The sequence below is a fragment of the Sturnus vulgaris genome, chromosome 26, assembly GCF_052056855.1.
Source record: "Sturnus vulgaris isolate bStuVul1 chromosome 26, bStuVul1.hap1, whole genome shotgun sequence".
Lineage (NCBI taxonomy): Eukaryota > Metazoa > Chordata > Aves > Passeriformes > Sturnidae > Sturnus > Sturnus vulgaris.
In genome coordinates this window covers 5,154,928-5,177,174 of record NC_142268.1, presented here as the reverse complement: position 1 = coordinate 5,177,174, position 22,247 = coordinate 5,154,928, and the positions used below count along the sequence as shown (strand labels likewise).

At 55.4% G+C, this 22,247-nt stretch overlaps 5 protein-coding genes and 1 long non-coding RNA gene across 6 annotated transcripts; 3 read left to right on the top strand and 3 right to left on the bottom strand.

Moving 5' to 3' along the window:
- Positions 1–356: 356 nt before the first annotated feature.
- On the bottom strand, positions 357–1,291 carry RPS28 (ribosomal protein S28). The gene is made up of 3 exons (XM_014884427.2): positions 810–1,291; positions 686–733; positions 357–611 (listed from the first exon to the last, which is right to left on the bottom strand). The coding sequence occupies exons 1-3, from the start codon at positions 846–848 to the stop codon at positions 489–491; spliced, it is 210 nt and encodes a 69-aa protein (XP_014739913.1). The 5' UTR covers positions 849–1,291; the 3' UTR covers positions 357–488.
- Positions 934–2,485, top strand: NDUFA7 (NADH:ubiquinone oxidoreductase subunit A7). The gene is made up of 4 exons (XM_014884337.2): positions 934–1,029; positions 1,151–1,200; positions 1,288–1,437; positions 2,241–2,485. Exons 1-4 carry the CDS (start codon positions 979–981, stop codon positions 2,335–2,337), a joined length of 348 nt encoding a protein of 115 aa, XP_014739823.1. The 5' UTR covers positions 934–978; the 3' UTR covers positions 2,338–2,485.
- A 594-nt stretch (positions 2,486–3,079) lies between these two features.
- Positions 3,080–7,125, top strand: CD320 (CD320 molecule). The gene is made up of 5 exons (XM_088179260.1): positions 3,080–3,266; positions 3,446–3,655; positions 4,542–4,619; positions 4,961–5,109; positions 5,420–7,125. Exons 1-4 carry the CDS (start codon positions 3,176–3,178, stop codon positions 5,104–5,106), a joined length of 525 nt encoding a protein of 174 aa, XP_088035386.1. The 5' UTR covers positions 3,080–3,175; the 3' UTR covers positions 5,107–5,109; positions 5,420–7,125.
- A 1,610-nt stretch (positions 7,126–8,735) lies between these two features.
- Positions 8,736–13,675, top strand: LOC106857980 (potassium voltage-gated channel subfamily V member 2-like). Its single transcript, XM_014884361.2, has 2 exons — positions 8,736–10,219; positions 11,552–13,675. Exons 1-2 carry the CDS (start codon positions 8,972–8,974, stop codon positions 11,816–11,818), a joined length of 1,515 nt encoding a protein of 504 aa, XP_014739847.1. The 5' UTR covers positions 8,736–8,971; the 3' UTR covers positions 11,819–13,675.
- Positions 13,577–16,833, bottom strand: LOC106857981 (bone morphogenetic protein 2-like). Its single transcript, XM_014884362.2, has 5 exons — positions 16,572–16,833; positions 16,325–16,461; positions 15,820–15,942; positions 15,201–15,399; positions 13,577–14,841 (listed from the first exon to the last, which is right to left on the bottom strand). The coding sequence occupies exons 1-5, from the start codon at positions 16,831–16,833 to the stop codon at positions 14,435–14,437; spliced, it is 1,128 nt and encodes a 375-aa protein (XP_014739848.1). The 3' UTR covers positions 13,577–14,434.
- A 760-nt stretch (positions 16,834–17,593) lies between these two features.
- Positions 17,594–21,744, bottom strand: LOC106857955 (uncharacterized). Its single transcript, XR_015808496.1, has 3 exons — positions 20,224–21,744; positions 19,640–19,698; positions 17,594–18,500 (listed from the first exon to the last, which is right to left on the bottom strand). It is a non-coding gene; the product is annotated as an uncharacterized LOC106857955 (long non-coding RNA).
- Between the last annotated feature and the right edge of the window lie 503 nt (positions 21,745–22,247).

Sequence of the window (22,247 nt, the reverse complement as noted above, 5' to 3'; positions counted from 1 at the left end):
ACAGACAGATAGATGCACCAAGCCGTTTTTTTGTAAGCTGGTACCAAGTTTGACTTTCAACTCGTGATTTAATTCCACTGAGGTATGCTAAGGTTCCAGGGCCACTTCACCATTACATACAGAAAATCACTTACCAAGAACGTTAGGATTAAGACTACTGTAATCAAAACATAATTATTTTTGTTGCAAGAAGTCAGTAAAGATGCAGTAACACAGTGATATTATAATAAAGACACTATGCCCTGCAACAAGCAGGGCATATTGCTACTGAACCCGAAAAAAGCGGCAGGTGCTGAGGTGGGAGACAAAACAGAGGTGTCAGGCGGCGCTCGATGAGTGAAACCCGGGCAAGGGGCTACTGGAAAAACCCTTTATTGCAGTGACACGGCCGCCACACTCCTCCCCATCCGCGCCCCGCGACCAAACGAGCGGCGCAAGGCTCCATGCCCCGACGGACGATCGGCAGCAGGGGCGGCCCCACGGCCCGCTTAGCGCAGCCGCCGGGCCTCGCGCTCCGACTCCAGCAGGGTGAGAACGTCGCCCTCGCGCACCGGCCCCTTCACGTTGCGGATGATGGAGCGGCTCGTGTCGTCCATGAACTCCACGCGCACCTGCGGGGCAGGACCGCGTCAGCCCGGCCGGGTCCGGCCCGTGGCATCGCGCCCGCCCGGCCCGGCCTGCTCACCTGAGTGCACTGCCCCTGAGAACCGGTCCGGCCCAGCACTTTGGTGACCTGCGGGGACAGAGTGGAGAGTAAGCGCGGTGCCGCAGCGCGGCGCAGCCCAGCTCGGCCCGGTCCCGGTACTCACCCTGGCCAGCTTGATAGGTTGCACGCGGCTCGTGTCCATGGCGGCTCCGGGGCGCGGAAAGAGGGGGCACAACCCCGCGTCACTTTATATAGCTTCAAGTCTCGCGAGACCCAGCGTTCCGCGCGCGCTCCCGGCACCCCCCGCGCCCCTGCCCTTCACCGCGGCCAAGATGGCGACGGCAACTCGTCTGATCCAGCGGCTCCGCAACTTCCTGGCGGGGGTAAGAACCCCGGGCTCGGGCGTGTTCTGCCCCGCGGGAAGCTGCGCTGCGCCCCCGGCTCCGAGGAGCCTCCGGCGCAGGGCGGCAGCCCTGCCTGAGCTGCTCTGGCCTTGCCTTGCAGCGGGATCTCCAGGCGAAGCTTCAGCTGCGCTACGAGGAGATCGCTAAGAGGTGCTGGGGCCGGGCTGGGCCGGGCGGCGGGCAGGGCGCTGAGCTGCCCCGGCCCTGCTACTGACGCTCGGGTCGTTCTCTGCCTAGGACCCAGCCGGCGCCGCGGCTCCCGGTGGGCCCCAGCCACAAACTCGCCGATAACTATTACTGCACCCGGGACGGGCGCCGGGAGTCGCTGCCGCCCGTGGTGGTGGCGGCAGCGCAGAGAACTCTGCCCGCGGGGGCACAGGCCGGCAGGTAGGTCTGACGCGGGCGGTGCTGCATCGCTGCCGCCGCGGAGCGGGGTCAGCCCTGTTCCTGATTTGTATAGGAACACAGAACACGCCCAGCGGCAGTGGGAAGTCACTCAGATTGGCAGAAGAATGTGGAACTGATTATTTGGGTCTATGCTTCCTTGAAAATAATTGGGATGGGTGGAAACTACTCTGGGAGGAAGCTACTGTGCTTTGATGAGACCCCACGTGGAGCATCTGTGTCCAGCTCTGGGGCCTCCAAGAAAGGACCCGTTACAATGAGTCCAAAGGAAGCCACAGAGATGCTCCGAGGGCTGGAGCCCTTCTGCTCTGGAGTCAGGCTGAGAGAGCTGGGAGTGTTCACCTGGAGAAAGCTCCAAGGAGACCTTAGAGCTTCTTCCAGGGCCTGAAGGGGCTCCAGGAAAGGGACTTGGTTCAGGATAAGAGGCAATGGCTTCCACTTCCAGAAGGCAGGGTTAGATGGGATATTGGGAGGAAATTCTTGGCTGTGAGGATGGTGAGGCCCTGGCACATGTTTCCCACAGAAGCTGTGGCTGCCCCGTCCCTGGAAGTGTTCGAGGTTGGGGAGGGCTTGGAGCCACCTGGGATGGCGGAAGGTGTCCCTGCCCATGGCAGGGGCTAGAATGAGGTGGGCTTTAAAGTCCCACCCAATCCAAACCATTCTGGCAGTCTGATTAACAAACACCTCCAGCACTAGTTTGCAGCCTGGACTTCTGGTTAAATTAAAGTGTGATTTCCAGAGTGTTGCTAAAGCGTCTTCTCTCTTTCCTCCTTTCTCTACCCCAGTTCAGGCGCTGCAGTGACAACAGCGGCAAAGAAACCAGTGACTCCAGGACCACCACTTAGGAAGTGGGAAATTTCCAAGGATGAGCCCTACTTGTGAGCAGGGAGTGAGCTGAGGCTGTATGAGGAGCACAAGTGGTTCCATAGCAGCTCTGATGGGGAGGCTGTGCTGGATGTGGCTCCAGACTGCTGGAGGGATCTGATATCTGATTAATAACTGTATATAAAGCTATGATTACTTCCCCCCATTTTGTCTGTTTTATTTGATTTATCTAAGTTACTGCTGTTTAATTCCAGTATATTTGGTTGGTTTGAATAATGATACAGCACAGGAGCATTTGTAAGCTGTAGTTAGTCAATGAAGAGCAGAGCTGAGTAAAGCACAGCCTCACTCACAGGGGCCCCTGGGCCCAGGTTCTGCAAGAAAAGTTCAGCATCCTGGGGAACTCATTCCTTCCACCGCCAGTGCCACTGTCGTGCTGTGACCGCACGCTGCTCGGTCCAGCAGAGCGCTCATGTCTCTGGGAATACAGTGTCTAGACCCTCCCCGGGAACAGCAGGTCACTGTCGACTGCGGTTCTTACGGATTTCCAGGGATCCGTGGGAGATCCCGGCTGCTCCTAGAGCTGGAAGGGGGTTCCGCGGACCCTGGCAGCTCCGTGCGCTGGCTCCAAGGCAGGCTGGAACAGGCACGGCTCCGGTGCTGCCGAGAGCGCCGCTCGGGCCGAGCGGGCCCCTCCCCCGGTCACGTGACACCGCCCCGGGCACGGCCCCGAAGCGCATGGGAGGTGGGCGGGGCCTCCTCAAGGGCGCGCGCCCCGCCCCCGCGAGCAACCCATTGGTGGAAGTCGGGATTGAGCGCACGCGCTTTTCCTGCGCGCTCTGCGTTTCTAGCAGCGCGGCGGCCTCCGCGAGTCCCTCCGGTGCGGGCCCGCGGCATGGCCGGGCCGGGACTGCTGCCGCTGGGGCTTCCGGTGCTGCTGCTGCTGCCGCTGCTTCCGCCGGTGCTGCCGTTCCCGCCAGGCCACGGTGAGCTGGGGGAGCGGCCGGGCGGGCGGCGCCCATTGGTTCTCCGCGCACGCCCTTCGCTCTCATTGGTTGGAGCCCTCGTGCAGCCTGCGCGCGGGGTCCCCGCGCTGTGGGGCGCGGGGGGAAGGGGGCTCTCGCGCTGAGCCCCCCGCCTCCCCTCACGCGCCCGTTCCCCGCAGCCGCCCCGTCTCCCTGCAGCCCGGACCAGTTCCAGTGCGCGCCCGGCGCCCCCTGCTTCCCTCAGGACTGGCGCTGCGACGGCCACCCCGACTGTGAGGACGACGGGGACGAGTGGGGCTGCGGGACCGCAACCACCGCGGAGCCGAGACCCGGCGGCCCCGCGGTGACTCCGCCGAGGAGCTCGGCGGTGCCGCTCGCCGGCAGCGCAGGTACGGGGCCGCGGGCTGCGGGCGGGGGCGGCGAGCCGGACCGAAGCCTTTGTTCCCTGCCGTCTCTGGCCGGTCCGGCTGCGGTCGCCGCGCTGTGGGTGGAGGAAGCGCTGCTGGGGACGCGCACCTTTGGTGCCGTTCCTCTGGTGGGAACGGCAGTGACGCCCCGCAGGGCTCCCTGAGGAAGGGCTTCTGAAGTATTTCCTTCATTCTTCTAGAACATGCAATTCCCAGTAGCTGCTTCGAGAAGATACTGGAATCTCTCCACCTCCCGAGCTCCTCTGATCTCTAGGGAATGGGGAGGCTGAAGGGAAGAGCATGAGGAGGAAGTTCTGGGCTATCAGGGCTGGTCAGGAGATGCAGACACAGCGTCTGGGCTTGTGTCCGGCTGTGTCTGCACCCCAGTACTGTCGGTACCAGAGCTACTTGGCTCTGGATTTTCCTTTGTCAAACACATTGACTGTATGGGGTACTTGGCAGGGCGTTTCTGGCTTCCCTCACCCTGGGGTTTCTGAGGGTGTGGAGAGGAGGGGGATTACTGCAAAGTGAGAGACTGGGTTTGATGCCTGCACCTGTTCAATTGGTAGGTGAACTGAGGAGCTGCATTTCGATTGTACATTTGGCATCTCAGTGCCATGAGGGCTGGTTTGAGCTCCAGCTGGGAAGTTTCCCACCTTCCCCTATTATGCATTTCCAGTAGAACTTTTTTCCTCCAGTTTGGGTTAATCACATTAGCAGTAGATAAGGTTTTGCTTAAATTGAAAAAGGCCTCTTGGTGCTCTTGAGGTGAACTGGGAACTCAGCCAGGTGTGGATTGAACACTGCTTTGAGTGCTGACCTTAAGCTGAGTTGGAAGCCTCATGGACTTGTTTCTCTTTCCTCACAGAGCCTTCAGCTACGCCTGAGCCTGAGGTCTCTGTGCCATCAAGGAGTCAAGGTTACACATGGATCTTGATTGTTGCAGGTATATGAGACTCAAGTGCTGCACATGGTCTTGGACCTACCTACCTTGGGCTATAAATTGAGTATCCTGATGGGGTCAATTCCAGATCAGTAGCTACTTTTGCTGGGCTGGGAGGGCTAAGGGAGGCCTGAGATCACAGCTTAATTGTTGCTCTGCCTTGGGTGTACTGTGTCCTTGGAAAGCCATTCCATGTGATCTGGCAGTAGCTCACCTCCTCTCTGTCTGTCCCTTGTCCTTGAGGGACACTGCTCATCTCTGGTTGTTGGCTCATGGTATTAAGCAGCAGAGCCCTGTCCCAGGACCAGAACAGTGAGTTTCTGCTTGTGCATTCTCCTCTCCAGAGCTCCTGGTCATCCTGGTAGCTGCAGGTTCTGTTGCTGTGTGGGGTCTGTCCAAAGCAAAATGCAGATCTGACACCTTCAGTCTTGAAAAAGTATCCAGGGAACAGCTGATGTCTGACGAGAGCCAGAAAGGCTCCTTGCCCTGAAGAGTAAGTGTTTTGCATCCCATGTGCTCCATGTGCCTGAGCTTGCCCTGTGTTTCTGGCTTCTAGAGCCTTCCCTTTTGGGGGTAGACTTTCCCAGCTTCCCTCATGCTTGCCAACCAGGTGCATGGGGTTTTAGTCTGCCCTGCAGCAGCAGAACTCTCCCCTTTTCTCCCTGCTGCCAAGGACATGGAGCAGTCCTGCTGCGATACTGATCTTTTGGTGTGGGATTTTTTCCTCCACTCTGCATAAATTGAAACTGTGTTTCTTCTCAAATGACTGTCAATAACCAGGTGTTTTTCTGGCTTTGTAACAGGAATCCTTATCCCAAGGTGATAAGGTGGGACTGGCCTTGTCTGTCTTCCTGCTCGCTACAGAGTCTGACTGAATTGGACTCTCAAATCTGCGTTGTAACACTGGAATACCAAGAGAATGTTCCCTTTGTAAATGGGTCTTTAGATTGTTGTACTACCTTGGCTCCAGAAATAGCACTGGACCTTCCCTGGCACTGTGACATCAGCACTCCCAAAGGTGGTAGAAATGTCTTCGTTGTTCTGCACGACAGTCATTACTGCTGATGCCCACCAGTGTGGCCTCAGACCCGAAGATGCTTTTCTCCTTGAACTGCCAGGTGTTGTTCAACTGTCTCCTTTCACTTCCAGCCAAGAGCCTTTTTACATCTGCCCTATTCTTCCTGGATTTTGTGAGGGAATAGGAGCTTTCTCACCTATTTCCATAGACACTCACTGGCTGCACAGATCTGACAAATACTCCATGCTTGCACTGCTGTTTGATGCTGCTCAGTCCCATGCATGGGAGGCTTTTACTGACAGTGCCACCATGGGGGTGACAACAGTTGCTCTGGCTTTGCTGTGCTGTCACCCAAGCCCACATGGGGCAAGGATCTCCTCAACCCTGGGCCAGCAGCTTCTTTCACACTCCCTTCCACAAACATCTCCACCCTTGGCAGACCTGTTCTGCCCACCCCAGTAGGGAATGCTGCGTGGGGCTCCTGTTAACACTCTTAATGGTGTCTTCCTTAAAACTATTCTGACGTGAGTTGGTGTCCCTTGAGGGTCCGTACTGGGACCAGTGCTATTGCGTGTTTTCAGCAATGGTGTGCAGAGAGGGATCAAGTGGACCCTCAGCCAGTCTGAGGATGAGACCAGGCTGAGGCGTGCATCTGGGGAGGGGATGTCATCCAGAGGGGGATGTCATTCAGGCCCACAGGAGCTTCATGAAATTTGATAAGGTCAAGTGCAAAGTCCTGCACCTTTGTTAGGGCAAACCCTGGAGAAGAGATGACTCAGGGGAGCCTTGTTGTGTCTTGTCCATGTCTAAAGGGGGATTGTAAGAAAGATGGAGAGGGGCTTTTCATCGAGGCCTGTAAGGACAAGGGGCAGTAGGTACAAACTGAGGGTGGACTTAGGTAGGACATGAAGGAGGGTTTTATGGTGAGGCCCTGGTGCTGGTTACCCAGAGCAGCTGTGACTGCCCCATGCCTGGGACCAAGCTGGACAGGGCTCTGAGCAGCTTGGTCTAGTGGAGGTGTCCCTGGAAATAAGTCATGTCTTGGGTCAGTCACTGTGTGGCACGTGGAGCCCCAGCCAAAGGAATCAGTGCTGTGCACTTCTCAGAACTCTCCGTGCAGGGCAGATTAGTGCCCAGTGCCCCTGGTTCAGCACTGGCCACATGCACCTTGCACAACTGTTCACTAAATGTGCCAAGCTGCTGCCTTGGCTGCTCACCTCTGTGCCTTGAAGGTGGGAACTTGACTTGCCAAGCAGTCACCAGTCATCAGCCTTGGAGTAGGAGTCTTCCACTCCTGGATAGCATGTAAGTGCTGCCATACCCCATGGGAGAAACTTTTTACATGTGGTGTGGAGTCCTGACTTTTTCCAGGGCTGCTCTTTTTAGTACCAAGGAGTCATTTGCAAGGGCACGCACAACCTTCTGTTTCCATAGAGATAGGTGGAGATAGCTGTGGTGACTGACACAGGAGAATAAAGAATGTGAAATTAACAAGTTCTGGAGTTTTTATTTTTCCTGGAGATGTGCATTTGCATGGATTGAGCATTTGGGAATACAAATAGAGAATACAAATACAGGGCACGCAGAACACAAATACAGGGGCTGCATCACCTTTGGATTGTCACATCCTGGGAAAGAGGACTTGGGTTGGGTGGGCTAACGTGGGGTGCTGTGGGGGAGCCAGTGCTGCTCTGCCTGCCTGGGACAGATGTGACTCCAGCACACACCAGCTGTAGCAGAGAAAATTAAATACAGGAGCAAATGCAACAGAGAGGGTGGGGACAGGAGGAACAGATACCATAGTAGCACCAGAGGTGCTACTGCTGAACTGCGGACAAGTGGGGAGCTCAGCCAAAAGCAAGGTGAAAAAAATGCCTGAACCTGTCCCTTTGCCAGAGCAGAGCACAAAGTGCAGGGTGGGAAAGGTTCCAGGGGTCCCGGCAGGACAGGGCTGAGCTGGGGCCACTTGAAGCACTGGTGCTGGCAGGGCCATGTGGCCGAGGTCAGCTGTCACCAGCTGGTCCCAGATCATACCCTGAGTTGCAGCTGCCAAGCCAAGCCTGGCCGTTCTGTGATACGGGGCAGGGCACTTGCTCCATGCAACAGGGAGTGAGGCTCTGGGGCAAACTCACAAGACAGTGCAGGTTTTGCTTTCTGCTCCCTGAGCTGAGCGCTTCTGGGTTGAAAGAAACACATTTTATGGATCTTGTGCCAAAACTTGGAGCTGTGTTCCTGACAGCAATTTCCCTTCCTCTGTCCAGTGCTACAAGTGTTTTTGTTGTTCTAATCCCCAGGCTCAGACACTTCAATTGTAGCAGAGCCTGAGCTGCTTTTCAGGCCAGGATCATCTTTGAGCTCCACATCTCTGTATTTAATTAAACCAGTTCATGGAGATTAGTGTGATGTTTTACATGTTGAAGTAGGATCATATTCCAGGATAAGACCTCAAAGATCAGCCTGTTTAATTTTGCTTCCACTTTTCCTCACAAATCCAAAGGATTATTTCCTCCTTTTCAGTTCCAGTAGTTCAGAGGAACTTTTACTGCCTACTTGCATTTCCAGCATCCTGTTCCCTGTTTCTTCCCCTGCGTGGGTGAGTCGTGGGGCTGAAGGCTAATATGATGACATAGGGCAGGGGCACAGGGGCAGCCTGTTCCTAAGGGGATCTTCTTGGACACTGTGTGGAGGTGGAGGTCCTTCCTTCACCTCATCCTCTAAATCTGCACTGTGGGACTTGAGGGATGAGCTGAGAGGTCATGACCATCTCCCTTCCCTGGCTGCGACAGCTGACAGCTGGGGCAGCTGCATTAGCCTTTAACGAAGGGCTGGTTCCAAGAGCAGCATCTGGTGTGGGGGTACAAAGCCAATATAAATCCTGCATGTCTGTGCCTTCCTGTCCCATCAACCAAGGGTAAATCGAGGCAAGTTTGTGCTGTTTCCAGTTTGCTGTCATGGATGTCCTTCCAGGAAACTGCATGCAGCAAATGCAAACAGCTAATAAGAACAGAATAAGGGAAAAGAGAAGTGCAGAGCTAGAAATAGTTCTTTACATAAAAGGACTAGTGACTCAATCCCATTAGTGTCTTAAGGAGCAGGCAGTTGGCCGCCTCCGACTGCTACAATGCAAACCCCAATCTGATCAGCAATCGGCTTTGGGACCCCGGCAGGTGCCACGTGGCACCAGGACACAGCTGTGCCCCTCGGGCAGCCACTCCACTGCCCCGAGCTTGCAGCACTCATCCCGGTCAGTATGTGCCCAGTGGGATCCTTCCCATGAAGCCAGAGCTGCTGTCCTGCGGCCCGTAACAGGAGGCACTGCTTCGGAACTCTGGGCACCATGAGGCAACAGTGGGCCAGGCGAGCCAGCCTCTCGGCCAGCCTGAAGATAGGGGATCACCGGGGCCGCTGCCGGACCCCGGAGGAAGAGGAATCCTACATCCCATTTGCACAGGACAGCCTGGTAAGGCAATGGAACTCCATGCAAAACGTGGCAGATGATAACCAGAAGAGCGAGACTCCCATTCAAAGGAACAAGTACCTGCTCAACATTAACGTGGGTGGCAAATTGTTCCAGATAGCTTACAAGGTACTGGCCCAGTATCCCATCACTCGGCTTGGGAAGCTGGCCCTCTATACAGATCCTGTGAAGAGGCTGCAGCTCTGTGATGACTACTTGGTGCAGAAGAATGAGTACTTCTTTGATAGAGATCCTTCAATTTTCCACTACATTTTTCACTTCTACCGAAGTGGAGTCTTGTGGGTGATGGATGAGATGTGCCCCAGCAACTTTGTGGAGGAAATCGAGTACTGGGGAGTCCATCTGAAATACTCCCAACGCTGCTGCCGGATCCTGTTCGAGGAAAAGCGAGATGAACTCAGTGAGTACCTGAAAATAGAGAAGGAGCTGGAGGCAGAACTGGAGCCCATGGAGTCAGGGACGCAGTTTGATGGCAAATTTCTGGGTCGGTTTCGGAAGATGGTCTGGAACCTCATTGAGAACCCGTACTCTTCTGTCCCAGCCAAGATCATTGCTGTTATGTCAAGCTTCTTTGTGCTTATCTCCATTGTGGGCATGACACTGAGCACAGTGGAGGAGATGAAAAACAAGACAGCGAAAATGTGGATGGAGCAGATGGAGATGATCTGTGCAATCTTCTTCACCTCTGAGTACCTCATGCGGCTCATATCCTCCTCCAGCTTCAAGAACTTTCTGCGGGCAGCGTTTAATGCTATAGACCTGGTGGCCATCCTGCCCTTCTACATCCAGATCCTCTTTGAAAATCTGGACGATGGAGACATGCAGTACCATGAGGAGCTGCACAAGGTGGAGAATGTGAGCAAGCTGGGCAAAGTCCTCAAGCTCATCAAGCTCATGAGGATCTTCCGCATCCTCAAGCTGGCACGTCACTCCACTGGCCTCCGGGCCTTCAGCTTCACCATGCGCCAGTGCTACCAGCAGGTTTGCTGCCTCCTTCTCTTCATTGCCATGGGCGTCTTCACCTTCTCTGCTCTCATACACTCGGTGGAACATGATGTCCCCGGCACCGACTTCACCAGTATCCCCTGCGCGTGGTGGTGGGCAGCGGTAAGGTGTGAGCAGCTTCTTCCAGAGGGGCTGTGGGAGGCTCCGTGGGTAGGGGCTGCCCTGGTGCTCAGGTGTTCACCACTGCTGATGGCCAGGAGGCAGGAAGAGCCTAGCCTTCCCACCAGCTCAGTAATGGTGGGAAACCCAGAGCCCTGCTTGCTCTGAGAAAAGAAATCAGAGGTTTAGACTAAGCTCAGAGGCTCAAAAGCTGATGCTGAGGTGGGATGGTGGGACAGAGGTGGTGGTTTGGGAACCTCCAGGCCTGACTTGAGCAAGGGGGATGTAACTCAGTTTTATCTGTCAAGGGACCCAAGTGTTGAGTGGATGCAGCCTGTGGGCATGGGGACAGCCACCCTGGACAGCCTGAGGCCTGGGCAGCATTGCAGCCCTGCTGAGCTCGAGAGACACAAGAGCTTGTGGGTTGGAAATGGGGAACCTAGGGCTGGATATGGGACCCATAGCCACACTGTGCCTCAGTCTGTGTCAGGAGGGTGGACACAGACTGGAGTGTGTTGCCCATTTGCTGCCTTGCTTGTGCCACGAGCCAGCAGCTCTGCAGAGCTGAGCAGTATAATAAATCTGGGATTACCTCTGAGATGGGGAGCAGCTAAAGCACTTGAGAGCCGCAGGTTATTGAGGATATTTTGATTTACAGATTAAATGATTCCATAGATCACTTCTGCTCTTATAATCCCCTTTGGCCACGAAAAGCTGTCTGTTTCAAATTCATCCCTCCTCGAGGAAGGGCAAAATCACTCAGCAACATCAACAGGTTCAAGTGTTTCAACATCCCAGGCTGAGCCTGGTTCTGGGAGCACATCTCCCTGCTAGCCCCGCTCCCCATTTACTAAACATGGTTCATTCCCAGGCAATGCCTCTGTTTCCCCTGGAGGGAGGCTCCAGGAAGCTTTGTTTGTCTGGCACCAGGCAGCTCACAGCCAGGAAGCTCTGGAGCCACAGCTCTGAAGGGGAAGGAAGCTCCAGCAGACATCGACTGCTGAGGAAGGCTCAGCTCATGGGTGTCCAGCAGCCTTTGAAGAGACACACACAAAGCAATAAGGGAGCAGGATCTGGCCTCTGATCTGTGCTTCTGGGGCTTAGACAGCCAGCTCTTTCCTTCAGCTCTCCACACCTGCTGGGAACAGTGGAGCCCTGGTCGTGCAGGCTCTGGAGAGGGGACAGTTCAGCTGGCTGCCCTCAAGGTCAGGGTCTGGCGCTGGTCACAGAAGGGTGGCTCCACAGAGGGGCAGGAGGGAGTGAGTTCTAGCACCAGTCAGCAGGGTCTGCTGGGCTTGTTCCCGTGGGATTTTATCCTTTTCTGTCCCTGCACAGGTCAGCCTCTCCACTGTGGGCTACGGAGACACTGTGCCTGACACAATACTCGGCAGGATGGTGGCATTTGTCTGCATCTCCTTCGGCATCATCCTCAATGGAATGCCCATCTCCATCCTCTACAACAAATTTTCTGACTACTATGCCAAGCTGAAGGCCCATGAGATGAGCCAGTCACTGCAGCTTTCCAGGAGGATCCGCTTGAAGGAGCGAGTCCTGCGGAAGTTCTCAGAGTGCTGGAGAGCTGACCCCCGCTATTACCGCTGACCACAGGCTCCCCGTCCCCCAGACATCCCCTGTCCTGGCCATTGTCCCAGTTGGTCCTGTCCCCCAGGGGGGCTCCAAGCTATGGGCAGAGTCACAACAGTGCCAGGGCTCTGCTGTTGCACAGGGGCTGCTGCCAGCTGGGACTTCCCTGACTGCTGTGTGCCAGACATTGCTGTCCCACAGAGAAGTCAGCCAGAGGGGGCCTGGGAACTGTACAGCCAGGGCAGGATGTTTGTCTGCCATGGGCTGAGGCAAGGGGCACCCTGACATCATGGGGAGTGTGGGATGGGACTGAACTGTCGCCTGTCTGAGACAGGCAGCCCAGTGTGACACACGTGCAGGTGCTGCTCTGCTCCCCACTGAGTAGGACACACACAGCTCCCCCTGCCCTGTGACTCCTTCCCAGCCAAGCAGCCAGTCCTAGTCCAGTGTGGGGATTTGGGTGAAGGCCCAGACGAAAGGCTACAGCCATGCATCCTTCCAGCCGAATCTGCTCTTCTTCCCACTTCCCTGGAGTTTGGGGCACAGCCCTGACTCGGGATGCTGCTGTGATGGGATGCAGAGGCACTATAGGCATATAGAGCTTGTAGCCAGGGCACCCCCAGGAACAGGTATTTAATAAACAAGGCCCAAACCTTCATTGTCATGGATTCTTGTCCAGCCACTGTGTGTGATTCAGTAAACTGCTCATCATTTGGGTGGGGACATCTCCCCAGGGCTCACAAGTCCATCAGTGCAAGAACAGGGCTCTCAGGGATGCAGATGAGCCTGCCCATGGATTCATTAGTTTTGGAATGAGGTGCTTTGGCCTGGGTGCATTAGACCTGGAGCTGAGACATGTATATCAGGACACACCATTTGGCTCTGCCCTGTGTTCACATCATGGGAGGCAGTGGGGGACACGGCTGGGAGGCACAGGGGAAGGATTTGCCCTCTGGTGTGGGACGATGTCCAGTCAATGGGCTTCCTGGGGGGATGCACCCTTCCCTTGGGTGAGATGGAAAGAGGGACCTCGGGCTACAGGGAAGGTTGGTGTTGGGCAGGGCCAACAGCTGCTAGTGCTGCTTCCAGGTGAGCAGGGGGAAGAAACTGGTGCCAGCCAGACCAGGGTGCAATTCGCTCACTTGTGAGCTGGGCTTGGAGATGCAGAGGTGTCAGGAGACTCCTGGTATCAGCCTGGGACTGTGGCTAAGCTGCTGATGTTGGAAGCTTGGACAGAGACTTGGAGGAGCTGAGTGCTCTGGCAGGGACAGTCACACTGCCACTGAGAGCTGGACTGCAGAGGACAAGGGGGCTGTGCCAGCAGGTGTGGGAGGACCCCTGCCCCGACCACCAACACCTACACCCACTCCCCAGTAATCCACATTGACACCTGCCCTCTGTACACCTCTCCAGCACTGACCTGACCCCACCACGTTGGGTAGCTCCTGTTCCCAACCCCTTTCTCTTCCATGAGGAACATTTTCTCTGGGCACAGTAGTTTCCTCTGCCAGGGTTTCAGCTGCTATAGACTTAATTTTCTTCCCAATGGCTGGTACAATGCTGTATTTTAGATTCAGGGTGAGAATAATCCTGATCACACACTGATCTCTCAGCAGCTGATTGCTGCTAGGAGACAGGCTGGGTACAGATCAGTGGGTGCTGAGCAATTGGGTAGTGGGCATCACTTGTCTGTCTTGGGGTTTATGACTCCCTCCTTTTGGTGTCTCCCTTTTCATTACAAATGAAATTACAAGTATTATTAAATATTACCTTATTTTATTTCCATTATGGAACTTTCCTTATCTCAACCCACAGGTTTTACCTTTTCTTCTGATTCTCCTCCCCATTCTACCAGGGTGGAGGGGGAGGCCAGTGGCTGTTTGGTGCTTAGTTGCCATCTGGGGTTAAATCATGACAGCCACCCACCCGCCCCAGCAGCATCAGCTCCAGATCCTGTCATCACATTCCCCCAAGCACCCCATCGCCTGCTCATCTCCCTGCACCCCCAGCTGCAGGCTGATGGATCCTGAGATCATTCACTGGGCACACCAACCTCGTCCCCTTGCCCCTGGAGACTGTGCTGCAGCTGGATCTTCATCCCTCTGTGTGCACCCCCTTCCCTGTGCCTGTGAGATGTCTGCTTGCCCTATTCCTGGCAGCAGTTCAGAGTTCACAGGCAGTCTTTGGAGAATGACACTTTTAAATAGTTGCTCTGAATTAATTTTACAAGTCACAGCAATGCAGGAATGTATAGACATATACAAGACACTGTACAGGCGCTTTCTGTCATATATTAGTGCTCTTGCTATATACATATAGTACAGCCTGCAGGAGCCTCTACATGGGCAGGGACACCCATGCCCCCGCACAGGGCACCCCAAAATGGAGCTGCTGCCCTGGGGCTGCTGGTTCACACGGGCTCATTCGGGTTGATTTAATCAGAGCTTGGCCCTGAGCCTTCTTGGGCTGGCCCTGTCAGGGGGTGACACCATCCAGGACAGACCCAGCACCACTTTGCTTTGCCCGTCCCAGTCTCTTTTAGAGGGTCTGTGGGACAGAGACCCCACTGATGCTCAGGAGGGAGCGGGTGCAGCCTCACTGAAGCAGTGTTTCCAGCCCCCTGCTCCTCCTGCCTCAGTGGCAGCCACAGCTCGCAGCCACCATGTCATCGTACTGCTTGAGGACCACGTTCTCATCATCATCGAAGTAGAGGAGATTGATGGAGAAGAGCTTGTCGGGCACACAGCAAGGGGTGCTGACACCCTCGCTCAGCTTCAGGGCGTTGATGATGGACTGCACCGTGGCGTGGTTCGTCGGCCGCATGTTCTCGCCCAGAGGGAAGGGGCAGGAGCCTTTGCAGTGGAAAGCATTGTACCCCCGTGGTGAGATGATCCAGCCAGACCAGCCAATCTCCTCAAAGTCCACGGACAGGGGATGCCTCTGGCAGGGCCGGAGCCGGTCCAGCGAGCGTGCACTGCGTGACCTGCCCAGCTTGGGCACCGGCATCTTGGCAGGGAGATTGGGAGCCTGTGGCTTTAAATCTGTCAGAAAGGAGCATTCAATGCCATTGGCCACTACATGAGCCTGGGTGGAGGGAGAAAATACTGCAACTCCCCCCCGGGCCACCTCTCCCCACAAGTTTTGTCTGCAACCCTCTGGTCACAGCCGGTCACAGACCAGACAGAGCCACTAGGAGGTGACAGCCTGTCTCACAGCCAAACTTAAATCCAGCTTCACATCTGCAAGCAGGCAACACCCTTGAGAGGGCTACACCAGGAAGGAAAGAGCCTCTCCCTCCAGCCAGGGAAAGAGGTTTGGATTTGAAGAGCCCACATGTGGGAAGCACCCCCTAGGAAAGGGATGTTGGCACCAAGGGAGTCGTGCCAGGCGTGGGACCCACCTGGGAAGCCGGCTGTGGGCAGCGATGCTCCACGGCGCCCATCGTCTGTGAAAAGGACCAGCATGGGCTTCTTGCTCTCATGGTGGCCACGGCCAGATGCAAACTGCAGTGGTGGGGAGTCCAGCGGGCTCCCCCCCGGGCCCTGGACTGTCACCAGCAAACCCTGGTTGCTGCTTTCATCTTCGGTCCAGTCGCGAACCTGGGGAACCAGACCAGTGTCACCATGGACCGGGAAAGGCACTGCCCTGGTGTCCCCACAGGCAAGTCCCAGGCCAGCAGCAGGACATCATGAACCGGGACTCCTTGAGGCCACACTCTGTGTGCCATGGGAAGGGGTTGCTCCAGGGCCGTAGCACAGGGGACACTGTGGCAGGAGCCAGAACCAGCACTCCCTGCAGAGCACTGAGACAGGTTCAGGGAAGGATGAAGCAGCCCCCAGGGCTCTTAGCAGGACTTTTTCCTCCCTCTCCCAAAGGATGTATCCTCCCATGTCACTGGGATGCATCCAGGAAACTACACTGGCACCTGAAAGGCTGCTGGGGGTGAAACGGGTTAAAAAACCTCCTACATGTGAACCCTAGGATTCCCTGCTGCCTAAAACAGAGGAAAAGTGACTCACAGCCGGCGTGATGGCAAAGACCTCCCAGCCCGAGGTTTGCAGTGAGACAAGCCGTGCTGCCAGCAGCTTCTTCCCTCCAGGGGTGTCTGGCTTGTCTTTCTCCAGCACCTGGTACACACTGACCTGGGAAGGCAAATGGTGGTCACCCCGGAGTATTCTGCCCGAGGGGTTGACCCTGGACAGAGGTGGGGGGGGAAGATGGGGGATTTTTAGCATGGATCTGTAACAACCTTGGTGTGCCATTGCTGATGTTTGCACAAGCCGTAACGATATTCAAAATTTAAGGATATAAGGATATTTAAGGATCAGCCACAGTTAAATCATTGTGATTCTCTATGAAACATTTGTTCATGTGATCCTAGAACTAGGCTGTGTTCTCACTGCAGGCAAATTGACCACAGTGTGCCAGTGGCATCCGTGGGCACAGGCTAAGGGAGAGTCCCATCCCCATCCCCATCCCCATCCCCATCCCCATCCCCATCCCCATCCCCATCCCTCTCCTCACCTGGCAGAAATGGTGTCTTTTGGGCCCGTCTGTGATCCTCGGCCAGAGGCGGAAGAGGTGCAGCTCTGCAGTCAGGATCTTCTCGCTCTTGGCCACGCTGGAGAGGACAAACAGGAACCGCATGTCCTCACTGTGAGCTGGAGAGAAGAGTGCGCTGAGAAGAGCAAAACCAGGATCGGCACCGCCACCGGCCACGTTCAGCCCCTCCCCACAGCCGCAGCCCAGCATCACAAGGAGTCCCCCTTACTTTTATCCAGGAAGCTGCGGACGGTGTTGCCCTCCAGGATGTCGGGGTTCTTGGTGACACCATCCGCATTGGCGACAGTGTTGAATAGATCCACCATGTACTGGGGCGGCTGCTTGAAGTGAGTTGGGGGGGCCGGAGGGTCTTCCATGCCAAAGACTTCCAGGAGTTTCTTCAGCGCCTCAGCCCGCCGGCTCGCCACGTTGGCTGGGCTCGGGCATGCTGTCTTGGCCAGGGCCAGCAGCAGCAGGACAGTCCCCAGCATGGCTCTGCGCTCCCTGTCCCTGCACAACTTCCCCGGCCTCCCTGGTGCTGCATTTATAACTCACTGGAAGGCTGGACTGGAGTGAAATATGCACGGGAGCAATCAAGAGGGTAAAGAGAGCTAATTGCCATGCTAACAAGGTGAGAAGCCCGGCTCCTGGGCCCCCTGCATCAATTAGCCCCAGTACACAAGCGGGAGTGAGGGCGGCTCACCAGGCACTCCCAGGCCTGGCAGGGAAACGGAGGTCTGGGGCCACCAGCCCTTTGCCAGGGTCTTGGCTGGGCTGCATTTGTTCTCCGTAGGAGACTAACTGGATTTTAATGATGGCACTAATGGGACAAATCGGAGGACCTTTGTGTGGAGGAATGCAACCCATCAAGATGAGCATCCCCTTCCCATCCCGGTCCTGCCGCAGAGCTCGGCCCCTCCCGCAGCCGCTGCTGAGAGTGAGGATCGTGGCGGGGGCTCAGTGTCCCCCTGGTGTCCCCATACCATGGCCCTGACAGGTGTGCAGGGTGCAGTGCCCGGGGTCCCCTCTCTCGGGGGACAGCCCAGGCTCTGTGTCCTGCCGGGGCCAGGGGCAGAGCAGGTTCCAGCAGAGGACACGGGCTGTGGGGTCACACCGCAGCAGCAGCAGCACCCTAATCCAGCTTTCTTTTTGTTTTGTTCTTTTTGTTCGTTTGGTAGGGTTTTTTGTTTGTTTAAAAAAAAAAAAAAAAAAAAAAAAAAAAAAAAAAAAAAGGCTACTTGCTTCCTTGGAATTAAAAGGCATTTGCTGCTAATTCCTGAATGGTTGAACTTAATTAAATACCTGGCTAGTGGGATAAAAGCCACTAGGTCTGGTTCCTCAATCACAGAGAAACCAAGCTGGTGCAGGTGGACATGCCACTCTGTACAGCTGCAATGGGAGTGAACGGAAAAAATTAGCATTAATTAACTAATTCGTCAACCGGCTGAAGACCTGCTAGGACCATCTGATGGGAGACAAGGTGAAGGCTAATGTCCAGCAGTGCCCACAGTTTATTCCAAGCCAAAGGGCTGTTAATTATGCAGAGCAGGTACGGCGGCACCGACAGGCTGGAGTTCATGGAGAGAGGAAGCGATCTGTATCCCCAGGATCCTTTCCCTTCTCTTCCCAGCTCACCAGCAGCATCTGGGGGTGCCTGCAGAGGAGACAGCTCTGCCCCAAAATGCCCAGCTCCTGGTTCCTCTCCTGTGTCCGGCTCCACAGTTTGTAACCGAGAGCGGCCAACCCGTGCACCCCCAACCCGTGCCAGACGGCTGCATCCTCCTGGGATGCTGGATGCAGAGGGGTCTTGGAGCTGCACAGCGGAGCCCCAAGGACCTGCAAATTGCCCATGATGTTTATTTTACAAGCTGCAAAACATTTTGTAGAGGGTTCATTTATACCCGCTGGTTAAAGTAGAGTTTATTCAAAAAATAACCTTCTCTCATTTACATATCTTACAGACAGTCTGGCGGGGCTGCAGGAGCCCCACCCGCAGCTTCCAGCCCCGCTATCCCCGGCACTCGCACTCCCGGATGGCAGCGACGCTGCGGACTTGGTCCCTGCGGCTCCGGAACCTGTGCGTGTCACAGCCGTGAGTGGCACAGCGTCTCGGGACAGCCTGTGCCCAAACCAGGCATTCCTCTCCATCTGTGATTCCCTGCAGTTAGAGGAAAAACAGTACATCCCCAGTATATCCCCAGTCCCCCATGTCCTGGGCCTTCTGTCCACACTCGGGAAAAGGGTAGAGTAGGATGGGGGAGAAGGGAGGCAGATTTTTCCCTGCAGCATCTGTTTCTTATTCTTGGAGTAGCTTGTGAACTATCACCCCCGCTCTGCCTGAGCAGAGCAGGTCTTTCTTCCTGCATGGTTTGATTTGCTTCTCTGCAAAGAATCCCAGAATGGTTTGGGTTGGAAGGTACCTTAAAGCTCATCTCATCCCAACTCCTGCCATGGGCAGGGACACCTTCCACTATCCCAGGCTGCTCCAAGCCCCATCCAGCCTGGCCTTGGACACTACCAGGGATCCAGGGGCAGCCACAGCTGCTCTGGGTACCCTGTGCTAGGGCCTGCCCACCCTCCCAGCCAAGAATTTCTTCCCAATGTCCCATCCATTCCTGCCCTCTGGCAGTGGAAGCCATTCCCTGTGTCCTGTCCCTCCATCCCTTGCCCCAGTCCCTCTCCAGCTCTCCTGGAGCCCCTTTAGGCCCTGCAAGGGGCTCTCAGCTCTCCCTGGAGCCTTCTCTTCTCCAGGTGAGCACCCCCAGCTCTCCCAGCCTGGCTTCAGAGCAGAGGGGCTCCAGCCCTTGGAGTATCTCCATGGCCTCCTCTGGACTTGCTCCAACTTGTCCATGTCATTCCTGTGCTGGGGGCCCATATTTTTATGTCTACAATCAACACATAGTCCTGCCCCTTCAGGCTGAAACAACTTGCCTGGACACATCTTGCCTCAGCAACCCCCTACTCTTCCTGCCCCACAGCTTTGCCAGCAGGTGAGGGACAGGAGTGGCACATTCCAGGCTGCAGAAGCCACTGTCAGGATCCGTGTCTGCTGTCCTGGGACACCACAGGCTCTGTAACCACCTGCCCAATTCAGCCCCATCACTGCAGGTCGGGCTCTCCCTCCGGCACAGCTCAGCATGGTGGGTGAGCTGGGGGTGCTCCCCAAACCCTGTTCCGTGTCCCCCCATCCCGGGAGCCGCAGATGAGTTGGGTGAGAGGAGCAGGGGCAGCTCCCACCTGGCGCGGGGTGCGGATGTGCGGGAGGGAGGGCGGATGGAGCCTGGCAGCTGTGCTTACCTAAGCAAGCAGGGATCCCCCGAGGAGCAGCTGCCCAAGCACCTTCCCACATCGATTTCCTGCAAAGATTTGCAAAACAAAGACACAAAAATGCCCTGCAGCACCTCAGCAGGGACACCCCAGGATCCTCCACCCTCCCTCCAGCCTCACATTCAGCATCCATCCCCAAAGAAGGGCAGCAGCAAGGCACAGCTGGTAAGAAGTATTTTGGGGGCATTGCAGTGGTTTTGGAGTCAGAGGTCCAAAGGTATACTCAACTAAACAGTAGGAGTCTGTTGAACTGAAGACATACCTAACAACTAAATATTGAAAAAATAAATATCACTGTTCCTTAATTACTTTTTAAAAGTAATCCTCACTCCAAAGAAAAAGCCATTTGTTCTTTTATGGCCCTGATGTATGCGCAAATTAGTGACAGCAAAAGACATTTTATAGCATGAGAGAATACAAATGTGAGGTTTTTACCACTCTAGTTTGATGCTAGTGTGAAGCTGCTGATGTTAGAGCACTCACCCAGAGCTCAAACGCCGCATGAGGGCCCAGCTGAACCCACCAGAGAGGAGCCAATCCCCCTGGAAACCTACCTGAGCTGTTCCTCCCTGTGTCCTGCAGAGCTCCGGACAATTTCATAAAAATATTCCACCTGGGAGGCACGATAGCATTTTTCCTTCATTTCGCAGTTCTTCAGTGTCTGAATCACCTCGTCACCATGTGGGGTTTTTGACCAGAGCAGTGCTGAACTTTGTGGGTACACAGAAAAGTCCATTTGGAAGGAAAGAAGAAGGAAAGAAGAAGGAAAATTAACCTGGAGCTGCACCCGAGGTTCTTGCAGCAGCAGCACAGACTATCCAGCTTTTGGCACCCAGCACCCACTGGAAAAGGCTGTTCTCTTTGTCAGAGTCCCAGCTGGGAGTTTGAGGGTCATTCCTTCACCAGCTCAGGGCCTTAGTGGTAGGTTTTGTTCCTCCATCGCAGTTTCAGACCATGAGGAAAGGGAGGTTATTAGGGGTCCAAGTTGTGACTGCTGTCCCTGACCCTGTGAAAGCCCCAGTTCTGGCATGTTATCTCTGAGAAAAACTGTATTTGAACACAAAATATTGATGGCAGCACTTTTCCTGGAGCCACACTCTCACACAGGAATGGGGGAATGTGATTTAGCATTTACTCATTCAGCATTTCCCTCTGGATTTGCCAGGGACTGTGCCCTGAATGGGCCTCTCAGATGCTGAAGCCCGTGTTAGGGGCTCTCCTGGAGATACATCCCCAGGCACCTCCAAAGGGTTTGATCTGCTCCAGGGTCCCCACAGGAGCACCAGCTGTGGGATCTGCCACTGTGGGGTGGGGAAAAAGGGAAGGGAAGGGAAGGGAAGGGAAGGGAAGGGAAGGGAAGGGAAGGGAAGGGAAGGGAAGGGAAGGGAAGGGAAGGGAAGGGAAGGGAAGGGAAGGGAAGGGAAGGGAAGGGAAGGGAAGGGAAGGGAAGGGAAGGGAAGGGAGGCTCTGCATGGGCACACCAACAGCCACATCCCTGCTGCTGTGTCACCACCACACCAGGACATGCCACCTTGGCAGGTCCTGATGGTGCAGGCAGGGGTTCAGCAGCTGGAGAGAAGGGACAAGGATCCTCCAGCTGCAACATCTACTTGGAAGGGCAGAGGCACAGACTGTCCTGCATGACTCAGTCTGAGATGATGATCTGGACAGAGAGAAACTACGTTGTTTCTGTGCTAAATCTCCTGGCTTTTCTCCCCTCACCAAGTAAATTAGGATTAAAAATTTCCATTGCATGAGCTAGAGGAGGGGGAGAAGGATGGCTGAGCTGATGGCCAAGTGGGTTTGGGCTCTATCTAGAACCTGGTCCTGCCCTTTGGGTGTGGATCCTTCGGGATTTGTGTTTGGCTCCTGGCTTTTCAAGGGTTTTGAGAGTTTCTTGCCCTCTCCCTACTACTTCAGGAGGAGATTTCTTTGTTCCAAGATGGAGCTGTTTCCAGGGGAAGGAAAAGTGATTTCTGAAAGCAAATATCTCTGGGATGCCTTAAGAGTAGGGCACAAAATGACAACGGATTTCTGGAAGTCAATATTTCTGGGTGAGATTTTAACATACTTCTCCAGCCACGTCCCCCTCACCCCCCCCCCCCCCCCCCCCCCCGCCTCATTCCTCTGACGTTTCCAAGTCTTTACCATGACACTGAAAGTATCAACCTGACTTTATGGGGGAAGATCGAGAAGGAAAGTGCAGAGACCTGCCCTAGGGCAGAGGCGAAGATGGGGGCGAGTCCACATTTGCCAGCCCTGGGCTATTACCATGACTGAGATTCTCCCTCCCTGCTCCGTGAATTCCCCTCCCCGGGGCAACAGAATCGTCCAGCACCTTCCACTAACACGTCTGGGAAGTAAATGCTGATTCTCCCAGCTCTGGAAGAAAGCACTTCACGCTGCCTAATTGCCTTTTCCCCTTGCAGCTGGATAATCAGCTGCTGCTGCTGCCGCCCCAGGAGGGGACCCAGCCTTAGGCAGAGCCCTCGGAGGCTCGGCCGCCCACCCCGGCTCCCAGCATCGTGGGATGAATTCCTTTCCCCTGCGCCGTTCTCCGGGCTCTCCTCGGCGCTCC